Source organism: Cnephaeus nilssonii (genome assembly GCF_951640355.1).
Source record: "Cnephaeus nilssonii genome assembly, chromosome: Y".
NCBI classification, from domain to species: domain Eukaryota; kingdom Metazoa; phylum Chordata; class Mammalia; order Chiroptera; family Vespertilionidae; genus Cnephaeus; species Cnephaeus nilssonii.
Window position 1 is genome coordinate 2,805,867 of NC_137096.1, and position 12,701 is coordinate 2,818,567.

The following is a 12,701-nucleotide window of genomic DNA, read 5'->3' on the forward strand; positions in this document are numbered from 1 at the left end:
GCTGGCCTGGTTGCCCCCAATTGTCCTCCTTTTGATTCTTATGACAGGCTACAAAGAAAGTCTCAAGTTTAAAAGGCAAAAAATTATACCAATTATATATTCTTCAACCACCACAAAATAACACAAGTGTGTTATAAAAAGAAAATTGATTAAATTAGAAGTATTCCATCTAATAAAAGATTAATATGCAAATTGAATGTCACTCCAACACACAAGATGTCCACCCTCATGTGGTCAAAGATGGCCCCTCCCATGTGGAAACAAGATGTCCACCACAAGATGGCCACCAGGGGAGGGCAGTTGTGGGTGATCGGGCCAGCAGGGGAGGGCAGTGAGGGGTGACCGGCCTGGCAAAGGAGGGCAGTGGGGGGACCAGGCCTGCCGGGGAGGGTATTTGGGGGCGACCAGGTCTGCTGGGGGCAAGCAGGCTGGCAGGGGAGGGCAGTTAGGGCAACCAGGCTGGCAAGGGAGGGCAGTTAGGGGTCACCGGGTCAACAGGGGAGGGCAGGTATGAGCAACCAGTCCTGCAGGGGAGGGCAGTTGGGGGGGCAGGCCTTCAGGGAAGGGCACTTGGGGGTGACCAGGATGCAGGGGAGGGCAGTTGGGGAGATCAAGGCCTGCAGGCGAGGGAAGTTGGGGGGAACCAGGCCTGCAGGGGAGGGCAGTTAGGGGCGGCCAGGCCTGCAGGGGAGGGCAGTTAGGAGTGACCTGGTCAGCAGGGGAGGGCAGTTAGGGGCGACCAGGCCTGCAGGGAAGAACAGTTAGGGTTGACCAGGCTGGCAGGGGAGGGCATTTAGCGGTGCCCAGGCCAGCTGGGGAGGGCAGTTAGGGGCAATCGGGCTGGCAGGGGAGCAGTTAGACATCCATCAGGCTGGCAGAGGAGTGGTTAGGGGGTGATCAGGCTGGTAGGCAGAAGTGGTTAGTGCAATCAGGTAGGTAGGCATGCAGGCAAGCAGTTGGGAGCCAGCAGTCCTGGATTGTGAGAGAGCTGTCCGACTGCTTATTTAGGGTGGGATCGTACTTAAACGGGCAGTCAGACATCCCTCGGGGGGGTCCCAAATTGTAGAGGGTGCAGGTTGGGCTGAGAGAGACACATACCCCCTTGCCCTCCATGTACGAATTTCGTGCACCAGGCCTGTACATGTATATACCATCTACACATATGCTATATACTGTCTTATATCTAAATGATTTATAGTCAAGTTTTTCAATTTTATATTTTAAAACATTTTTGTTGATTTCATAGAGGAAGGGAGAAGAGAAAAGAGATAGAAACATCAGTGATGTGACTGTATCATTGATCTGCTGCCTCCTGCACACTTCACAATGGGGAAGGAGCCTACAACTGGGTTGTAGGGGAGGATCCAACCACGACTCCAGGTTCACAGATCGACACTCAACCACTGAGCCATGCCGGCCAGGCACAACTTTATTTTTCAAATTTCAGTTTACATTCAGTTTTGTTTTGATGTATATGCATAGTGGTTAGACCATGATATGCTTTACAAAGTGATCTACCTGCTATTTAAATACCCACCTGGCCTCTATGTAGTCATTGTAATAGTAGAGGCCCAGTGCATAAGTTCATGCATGGATGGGATCCTAAGAAGGGTATGGGGGTGGGACACGATCGGCCCTATGGGCAGGGCGGTAGGACACCCTTGCCAGCCCGGGATCCGAATCCATCCCGCTGACATTTTCACCAGTTGTTAGGAGCGACTTGCCAGCCACTTTTATATTGTTTGTTTCTCATAGAGCATCTAGGGAGGGGAAGCACTCATGGGATCCTGATGGTGGTGCTGGTCTCTTGGTGCCTGGCCCATTCTCTGGAGTTTGGATCTGCAGGACTAATGAGGGAGTGAGTGGCTTCCGCCAGCTGGTGGGCCACTGTGACGGGTTCATCAGCTGAGTGGCGCACTTTCTGCGGGAGAGCACTGACCACCAGGTCGCAGCTTCTATGTTGAGCATCTACCCCCTGGTGGTCAGTGCGAGTCATATTGACTGGTCCAGTCGTTCCGTCACTTCACTTAGGATTTAATATATATAGACTAGAGGCCCGGTGCATGAAATTTGTAGACAGGAGGCGGGGTGTCCCTCAACCCGGTCTGCACCCTCTTCAATCTGGGACCCCTCGGGGGATGTCTGATTGCAGGTTTAGGCCCGATCCTTCTCACAATCTGGGACTGCTGGCTCCTAACTGCTCACCTGCCTGCCTGATCGCTCCCTAACCACTTCTGCCTGCCAGCCTTATCGCCCCCTAACCACTCCCCTGCTGGCCTGATCGCCCGCAACTGCCCCTCCACCCCCCTGCGCCGGCCTGGTCGCTTCACTCAGCCTGCTGTTCACTCGTTTGGTCGTCCCTCACTAACCCCCCTGCTGGCCTTGTCGCCCCACGCAGCCTGCTGTTCAGTGATTACTGTTATTGTGATGCCGTCCCAGACAATTTCCATATTCCTCTATTATTAGTATAGCTACCTCTGGCAGTTCTAGTCAGAGCCATAAGGCAAGAGAAAGAAATTAAAGTTGTCCAAATAGGGAGAGAAGAACAACTTTATTTTTTAAATTTGTTTACATTCACTTTTGTTTTGATGTATATGCATAGTGGTTAGACCATGATATGCTTTACAAAGTGATCTACCTGCTATTTAAATACCCACCTGGCCTCTATGTAGTCATTGTAATAGTAGAGGCCCAGTGCATAAGTTCATGCATGGGTGGGATCCTAAGAAGGGTAGTGGGGGTGGTACACGATCGGCCCTATGGGCAGGGTGTCAGTTTTTGCAGATGATATGATTTTGTACATGGATCACTCTCAAGACTTCACCAAAAAATTATTAGAAACAATAACCAAATATAGTCAACTTGCAGGTTACAAATTCAGTGGGCAAAAATTTATTGCCTTCCTGTATACTAATAGACTTCAGAAAATGAAGTGGAAAAAATAATTCCTTTTGCAGTTGCAATCAAAAGAATAAAATATGTGGGAATAAAGAACATGAAAGACCTACATCCTGAAAATTACAAAGCCATATTAAAAAAGATTGCAAGAAACAAAAGAAAATGGAAAATATCCTGTGTAAGAATCAACATAGTTTAAATGGCCCTATCATCTAAAGGCATATACAGATTTAATGCATTCTCCACCAAAATCCAAATGTCATTTTTTACAGTAATAGAATGAGAAATCAACAGATTTGTAGGGAGCTACAAAAGGTCCCGGAAAGCCAAAGCAATTCTGAGAAAAAAGAACAAAGCTGGTGTTATCACACTACCTGACTTCAAATTATATTATAGAGCTATAATAAGCAAAAGAGCCTGGTATTGGCAGAGAAATAGACTTACAGATCAACGAAAAGAATAGAGAACCCAGCTATAAAACCACATGTATACGGACAGATAATTTTCAACGGGGCCTGAAACAGACAATGGAGTAAAGATAGTCTCTTCAGTAAATGGTGCTGGGAATACTGGAAAGCCATATGAAAAAGAATGAAACTGGATTATAGTTTGTCTCCAAGTATAAACATCAATTTTAATTGGATCAAAGACCTTAATATAAGATCTGAAACAATAAGTTTTATGTAAGCAAATATAGGTCCCAAACTTATGGACCTTAGTTGTATAGACCATTTTATGAACTTTACCCCAAAAGCAAAGGAAGTAAATGCAGAAATAAAGGAATGGGACTATCAAACTAAAAAGCTTCTGCACCACAAAAGAAACTGACAATAAAACAAAGAAGTGGCCAACTAGATTTGAGATGACATTTGCCAACAATAGTTCTGACAAAGGTTAATTTCCAAAATATATAAAGAACTCATAAAACTCAACACCAAACAAACAAACCACCCAATCAAAAGTTGGGTAGAGGACCTGAAATATACCTCTCCCAAGAAGACAATACATATATGAAAAGATGTTCAACCTCACTATCAATTAGAGAAATACAAATCAAAATTACAACGAAATACCACTTATTAGAGGGATTATTATCAATAAGACAAGCAATAACAAGTGTTAGATTGAGAACCCTCATTCACAGCTGGTGGAAGTATAGACTGGCATAATCACTAAGGAAAGCAATCTGGCAATTCCTCACAAAATTAAGAATAGTGTTACCATAAGAATCCAGCAGTCCCTCTCCTGGGACTGTAACCATAAAAGTTGAAAACATGTATTTGCAAAGATAAATGCACCTTGTGTTCTTTGCAGCATTATTCACAGAGGCCAAGACATGGAAACAAAGTGTCTTGTAATAGTGGACCGATAAAAAAGATGTGGTACATATACACAATGAAATACTACTCAGCCATAAGAAAGGATGAAATACTGTTATTTGCAACAACATAGATGGACCTTTATATTTCCATTTGGATTTTAAGATGTTCTTTATTTCTGCAAAAATTGCAATTAATTTTGAAAGACATTACATTATATCAATCAATTTGTTTGAGTAATCTATCAATTTAATAATTCCAAACCATGAATATAGTATTCTTTCCATTTATTTGTATCTTTAAATATTCCAATAGATTTGGGTGTTTTTTTAATGTTATTTTGCTAAGAATACTTCACATGAGATTTACCTTCTTAATATTTAAGTGTACAATACAGTATTAACTACATGTACAATGTTGCATTGTAGATCTTAGATCTAGAGCTTGATTTTTTAAATTAAAACTTTATTCTTATTAATTAATAACTCCTGATTACTATCTTCTCCAAGCTGGTAACAATCACTGTTTCACTCTTTGAGCCTATAAATTTTCACTATTTTGGATGCATAAGTACAATTATGCTGTATTTGTCTATCTGTGACTAGTGTATTTCACTACTCAGATTGTCTTCAAGTAAGTAAAATAATAAATCAGTCAATATGCATATAAAAAAGCCTATGCAACTGTTACGACTCGTCGACCGGACTACCGGTCAACCAAATGACTGGCTGCTATGATACACCAGGGAGCAGATGGTCAACAAAGGAGCTTCCCCCTGGTGGTCAGTGTGCTCCCACAGCCAACCTCCTGCTACCGGCCAACCTCCCGCGGTCCCTCCCACTAGTCATTGGTCCGGCCAGCCAACCTCCCATTGCCATGATCAGGCTGGTTGGCCTCGATTAGGGACTGGGCGAGATGCCCAGATTGCCAGCCAGGCCGAGGAACCCCATCCATGCACGAATTTGTGCACCAAGCCTCTAGCATTAAAGTATTTAGTAATATACTTAACTAAGGAGGTGGAAGATTTGTATACCGAGGAGTACAAAACATTAATGAAAGAAGATAGGAGGAAATGGAAAAACATCTCGTGTATTGTCAGAAGACAGTATTATTAAAATGTTCAAACTATGGTCCACAAATTTTGTTAATTTCTGTCTGAATCCTAATGGCATAATTTTTTACAGAGATAGAGAAAAACAATTTTATAATTCAAGTGGAACTATAAAAGACTACAAATAACCAAATCAGTCTTTAGAGAAGAACAGAGCATAAAAGAGCCAGAAGTAAATCCACATATGCATGGTCAACTGATATTTGACAGGGTTCCAAGAATACACAATGAGATTGTTACTAGTAACTCCCCGATCCCTCATGGTTGTGAGGTTGTGGTTCTTCATGCACTGATTAAGCATTTTTAGCAGTCTCCCTAGGAAGATGGGATATGGAAGAAGGCTTCATTGGCATGATGTTACATTTCTCAGGTTCCAAAGTCTCTGCCATTAAGCCAGTCCTGGAAAAGATGCAACTGGGTTCCAGAAAGCCTGCAGAGGGCCAGTGTCAAATTTGTGATCCATATTGCAGCTGCATATAGTTCAGTATCCAAGCTAATTAAAGTGTATCAGTCTATATGAGTAGTCCAACATGGCCATGAACCATGTATGCAATGGGGACATTTACATTGCCAAAATTATAGTGAGATCACTGCAAACTTACTAAGATGGCTATCACCAAAAACCAAACAATTTACAGATGAATGGTTATAAAAATTACTAGAAGCCTGTTGCACGAAGTTTCGTGCAATAGACCTTCCTTCACCTGGCTGCCGGCACCAGTTTTTGTCTGGCCACCTGCCAATTGGAGCGCCTCCCGCCAGTGCGATCGGCCACCCCGATTGGTGGGTGGCCAGAGGAAAACTGGTGCTGGCGGAAAACTGGTGCTGGCAGCCACGCAATCGGCCACCCCGAATTCCGCCACTGGCGCCTTCTGCCGGCCCCATGGGTCCTCCCACAGCAGCAGCCATTGGGGCCCAATCAGCCACCCCGAGTCCCGTCCCCAGCCTCCCACCAGCCCAGTTGTGGGCGTAGCAGAGTGATGGTTATTTGCATACTTCCCTTTTATTAGGTAGGATGGTGTTTGTACAAGTCTGAAACATCCTTGGTAAACTTACTTTTCTTTTAAGTTACTTTTATAATGGAATTATTTTTCTTTTTTAATTCTTTCTAGTGTATGGAAAATACACTTTTTTGTTATTATTGTTAATTTTGTATCCTGCATATTTCCTTGTGTATACCAGTATGCATGCACTTGCTTGCTTGGAAAAGTATTTAACCCTGTGTACATTGCCATCTTTTTGAAGTTGGTATCTTTGTTTAAATTGTGGAATGCTTATGTATCTGTATGTGTATACTAGTGGCCCGGTGCACGAAATTCATTCACTTGGGGTGAGGGCGATCCCCCAGCCTGGCCTGTGCCCTGTTGCAGTGCAGGAGCCCTGCGATCCATAGCCCCAAAGAGGTAGGCCCCGCCCACCCATCCGGGGCTCCTCAATGGATTGCCCCAAAGAGGTAGGCCGGACCCGGGGGTCCAGCCTCCTTGCCGTGCGGAGCCATGGGACCCCCAGGCCTCGCCACGGGGAGCCCTCCGATGCAGCCCCACCCCCATCCCCAATGCAAGTCTCTGCCCACCTACGCCAGTTGCATACACAGCCTCCAACTGATCTGTCATTATGCCTGAGGGCGTCCTGACCATTTGCATATTACCCTTTTATTAGTATAGATGTGAAAAGAGATAAAAATAGTGGGCTGGTTTTTTCCCCCACTTAATCACATGTAGAGTAAAAACTCAGGGTTTTTTTAGTCCCAATAGATACATTTATTTGAATTAAGTATATTACGCTAACCATTTAATACACATATCTGTAAATGACAATTCAGCCACCTTTTATCATTCTTTAAAAAATGTCCAGCCCTGCTCAGTCCAAGTAGCTCACTTTGGTTGCTGGATCGATTCCAGGTTGGGGTGCATATGGGAGGCAACTGATGGATGTTTCTCACATCAATTTTTTTTCTCTCCTCTCTCTCTAAAAATCAATAAAAATATATCTGTGGGTGAGGATTTTAAAAAATGCCTAAAGTCATTGGTTTTCCAAGTGTGTTTTAAATATAAAATATTTTTATGTTTTTGTTTGGAGGAATTAAACATATCACAGTAAAATAATATATTTTAGCCTTAGTAATTTTTGAAAGAAGTGTAGGCAATGGGCTCAATTAGAAATTTGTTTGTACCTTAAATATTAACATTGTTAGATCATAACAACGGAAAATGTAATTTTCTCAAAAGCATATCTGTTTCTAATAATATTTCAGAAAGAGTATATAATTGTTGAATAATGCAGTTTTGAATTTGCAGATCCTTTATGTTGATTTTTTTTCTTAATACATGCATATAGTACTGTAAATATATTTTATGAATTTCTTAACATGTTTATTGTATAAAAATATGCCCTGGCTGGTGTTTTTCAGTGGTTACAGCACTGGCCTTTGGACTGGAGGGTCTCAGGTTTGATTTCTGGTTAAGGATATGTACCTGGGTTGCAGGATCAATCCCTGGCCCTGGTTGGGGTATATGTGAAAGGCAAACAATAGATGTGTCTCTCTCACATTGATGTTTCACTATCTAGATCTATCTCTTTCTCTATCTCTGTCCCCATCCCCACCCAGAAGTCGACATGGATTGTTGACTACATAGGAGTCAGCACTACATTGTTCAAGGAAGGGTCAATTGTATTTTAAAATCAAGATCTTTAACTACTTCTCTTGTCTTAGATTTGTAAAGGATAATAGCAATGTCTACTATATTTACTTATTAAAAATTTGTGCATATCTTTGAAAGTTTTTCTAGACTAAGTATATATTTGATGATAGAATAAATCTGTAGCTTTGTGACAGTGAAATAACATGAAGTTGAAATAATTTTCTAACTTTAGGGATGCAGCAGATTTTTATAATGACACTAAAGGTCCGATGCACGAAATACATGCAAGGGGCTCGGCCCCCGCTGCCACAGCTTTGTTCAGAAGGATGTCTGGTCTAATTCGCATATTACGCTTTTATTATTATAGATTTTGTTGATACCTTGTTATTTGGAAGGATACTTTTATTTTATTAGCTATTATTCCAAAACAAGGCTGTCCTGGTTTAAAGAATAATCATTTAATAAATTTGCACTTTCAGATACATTTTTATAATAGAAACTAAGTTATTAATATCTAAATATTGATATATAATCTAATTTCAAGTATGTATTAGTGTTAGTTTATTTATTTATTACTTGAACAGTTAACTAAATCAAGTCATCAGTTCCTTTTTACAATATAGAGTATTTCTATTTCAAGGTTTATCATTTTTTTCTATGAATATTTCTTTTTTTTTTTTTTTACTCTTTAGAAGAAGTATCATTTTGCAAAAGAAGCCTATGAACAACTTTTACAGACAGAAAACCTACCTGCACAAGTAAAAGCAACTATTTTACAACAGTTAGGTACATAAAAATTTACTTTTTATTATATATTGCATTAATTTAGGAAAGTTTAGAATTCTATGTTTTAGGATTGTGACATGCATTATTTTGAAATTGCACTTAAAATGAATACTCTGTTATAAATATGTTCTCTTTCTTTTGTCCAGAATTGGTATATATTTACATCTAACGTCTAGCACAATTCATCGAAGTGATTCTAAATATAGTGCTTCAATGCAGCTAATTCTTTTAAATTCTCAGTTTATATCCTCGTACTTTCCCTTCTGAAGGATGTTTGAATACTTGCATATATGTGTTTAGCACTCTGTGAACTTAATTGAATTAAAATAATTTGCGTAGCTAGTAAGTGGCTTTTGATATGAATAAAATTTCACCTAGAAATTAAAGAATATTCTGTATTTGTTTTATAAGTTTATTATATTCTTATGTATTAAAAGAGAAAAATCTGATGTCCAAAAGTAATTTTTATACTTAGGATTCTCTCCAGTAATTCATATTTTTGGTTATCATTTCTAGGTTTAATATTTGGGTTGGTATTTATTTGTTTGCTTTTCTTTTAGATTTTACTTGGTCTTGATTAAATAATTTCTAAATTTTAAACAAAATTATGAGTGATAATGAGTATTTTTATAATTATTTTACTTATAACATTAATCATAATTAAACAGTTTGCCTAAGTTGCATTTTTGCAAATGTATTTAAATGCACTTGAATTGACTCATAAGTGAAAAATTGGTTTCTATTTGTATTAAATGATTAACATTTTTTCATAACACAATCTTTTAATTGTCTTTGTAGCTGTAATTCTAAACACTAGACTGCTCTTTTAAGTCTTTGAGCCTATTTTTTATTTAGATTTCAATATAGCTTTAGAGTTTTTCTGTTTGGTGTTTTTATTCTTGGTGAAATGTTAATAAAAATAACCAGTGATTTATCTTTGATTATGTAAGTTGTTATCTCTTCCTTAGAAATAAACATTGGTTTGCTAGATTTTCAAAAATACTTTAACCTTGTTGTTGTTTTGTTAATCCTCATGGAACATTTTTTCCATTGAATTTTAGAGATAGTAGAAGCGGTCAGGGAGAGACAGAGAGAGAAACATACATCCTTGTGAGATAGACACATCATTTGGTTGCCTCTTCCGTGCATCCCAACCAGGTCAGGGGTCAGAGCCTGAACCAAGTTATTTGTCCTTGACCAGAACTGAACCTGCGAACCTTCAGTCCGAGGATGATGCTCTAACCACTGAGCAAAACTGGCTAGGGCAAAAATACTTTAACCTTTAAAAGTATAGTAAATTAATAATGTTTATATTATTTGGTTCATAAGTTGGACTTCTCTAGTTTAAATTTAGGTTCTAATCTACTTATTGCAGATTCATTGCCTGAAATCAGTTAATTTTCTCTGTTCTTTACAAGACCTTGATAGCTTTGGTTGTATCTTTTTCTGTGAAATACTGGCAGTTTGGTCAAAGGTAAATAAAAATGTACTGAAAGAGTATTTTAATTGGTGTTCTTTATGGTATTTTTAAAGCTAATAGAATAGTTGAATTATGGGTAAATGTTCATAATTTTTAAATTATAGGATGGATGCATCATAATGTGGATATACTGGGAGACAAAGCCACCAAGGAAAGTTATGCAATTCAGTATCTCCAAAAGTCATTGGAAGCAGATCCTAATTCTGGCCAGTGTTGGTATTTCCTTGGGAGGTGAGACCAGACACTTGGATTATACTACTTAAAGTTGACTTAAAATCCAAAATGTTAGATCATGGTCAGTAATATAACCTGGTCAGTAATATTTTATTTAAAATACATTATAGCAAAAAGTCTTGGGGGATAAAACTGGGTCTCTTAAATTTGGTGTTTTTACTGAAAAATTATTTTGCTTATTAGTTTCTATTTTCACATTGTCTTCATGTGATTTGAATTATTGCTCATTTTTAATGACTCATAAAAAGTTTTAAAGAATCTTATAAGATAGTAATCATTAGTATTTTTATTCAGTATTTAAATTGTGTTTCCCCCAGTTTCTGTCATTTTTAATGTATTCATTTTTATAAATTATTTTTATTCTGTCTGATGATTATCAGTAGCCTATAGAAAAGTTCATTTAATAGTTCAAGATCTCAATTTTCATTTTACTTATAAATGAAAGAATTTGGATGATATCTGTCAGACCTTATTTCAAGATTATAAACATAATTCAATTGTAGTGCTTGACTTTAATTGTGAATTTTGCTCCAATTTTTTAAAAAAATAAGAATAGTTCATTAACAACTATGTGGAAGTGTATGATGAAGTGTAATTGAAATTTAGTTTTTGTGTTAACTTTAGATGTCTTATTTTTTTAATTCTGTAAATTTAAATTTCTTTTCAATTTTATATATTTGGTGATTATTACAATACTTTTAAAAATTTATTAATCATGAATTTAGCTACTTTCAATAGAATTCTTTTTAAAATATATATATATTTAAGTTACAGTTGACATACACTATTGTATTAGTTTCAGGTATATAACCCCGTGGCGATCTGACACCATACATAGTTATTACAATATGTACTTCTGAATCCTTTTACCTTTTTCTCCCATTCTCCCAAACCACTGCCCACCTGGCAACTTTCAAAATGTTCTCTGTATATACAAGTTTTTTTCTGTTCTGCTTTTTGTTGTTGTTATTGTTTTTAGATTCCACATATAAATGAAATCATCTAGAACTTGTCTTCCTCTGAGTTATTCCACTAAGCACAATATCCTCTAGGTCCATCATGTTGTTATAGATACCAAGATTTCATTCTTTTTTATGGCTGAGTTATATTATATTATATGCATGTTATACTTTATTCATCTATTGATGGACACAAGTTTGCTTCCATATTGTGGCTATATTAAGTTTTATATATTTGCATTCCTACCACTGTAGATTAAATGAGTATGACTCTGGATATTTTATTTGTTGTGGTTCAAGATTTAAAATTTATAGCTTGATATAATATACATAATATAAGGAATTGTTGTTTTTTATCACAGCCATATATGTCCAAGATATAATGAAGCATGTTTAGAAATGATATACTTTTTCATGTCTTTGAGAATAGCAGTCTTTTATGGAGGGCTTTTCATAATTTTCTGAATTTAAAACATGACGTGCTTTTAGTTTTAATCTTTTTTTAAACTTATTATTATTTTTATTATTTGTTCATTGATTAAGGTATCACATATTTGTCCTCATTCCCCCTTGTCCATCCCAAACCCCTCCCCATATTTTTAATCTTGTTAGGTAACTTTACTGAATATACAGAAAACTTTTGATTTCTCAAATAGAAGATATTAACTTTTTCTGAGTTCGGGATTATTTTAGACAGTAATTATTTTTAGTTTGTTAAATTTTTTCTATGCTTCTGTTGTTCTTACTCTTATTGTTAGAGAAAATCAAGTTTGTAAAAAAATTATATTTTAGAACTTATTAAAGTTCCAAATAAAGATTTTATTGTTAATAAAATTTATTGGGATTTGATGTCAGAGACTTCTTACTTTTGCCTTCAAGTTTCTAGTACATATTGATATTGTGTATTGATTCAGTTGTATATAGGGTGTTCCCCCCAAAATGTATGTATAATATAGGATATGTGTAATGTCTAGATATTACTGTTTTTCCTTTCCATATATGTCATTTTGGCAAATAAATATAATTGCTTTAATTATTAGTGGAATACTTCATATATATGTTCATGGCTATCTAACTGTCTCTCTCTACCTACTTATATATATATATTTCTCCTCTTTTCCCTTTACAGGTGCTATTCAAGTATTGGGAAAGTTCAGGATGCTTTTGTATCTTACAGGCAGTCTATTGATAAATCAGAAGCAAGTGCAGATACATGGTGTTCAATAGGGTAAGGCTTGTGCACATAAGAGTAACAGCATTTCAGTAGATATA

General features: G+C 37.5%; 1 protein-coding gene across 6 annotated transcripts in view; it reads left to right on the top strand.

Moving 5' to 3' along the window:
- LOC307096475 (lysine-specific demethylase 6A-like) overlaps nucleotides 1–12,701 on the top strand; it is a 269,094-nt gene that overhangs the window by 149,416 nt on the left and 106,977 nt on the right. For all 6 annotated transcript variants that reach the window (XM_079766141.1, XM_079766142.1, XM_079766143.1 and 3 more), the window contains exons 9-11: nucleotides 8,663–8,756; nucleotides 10,341–10,467; nucleotides 12,559–12,657. In XM_079766141.1, the coding sequence (XP_079622267.1) occupies nucleotides 8,663–8,756; nucleotides 10,341–10,467; nucleotides 12,559–12,657 (320 nt within the window). The remainder of the gene's footprint in view (nucleotides 1–8,662; nucleotides 8,757–10,340; nucleotides 10,468–12,558; nucleotides 12,658–12,701) is intronic.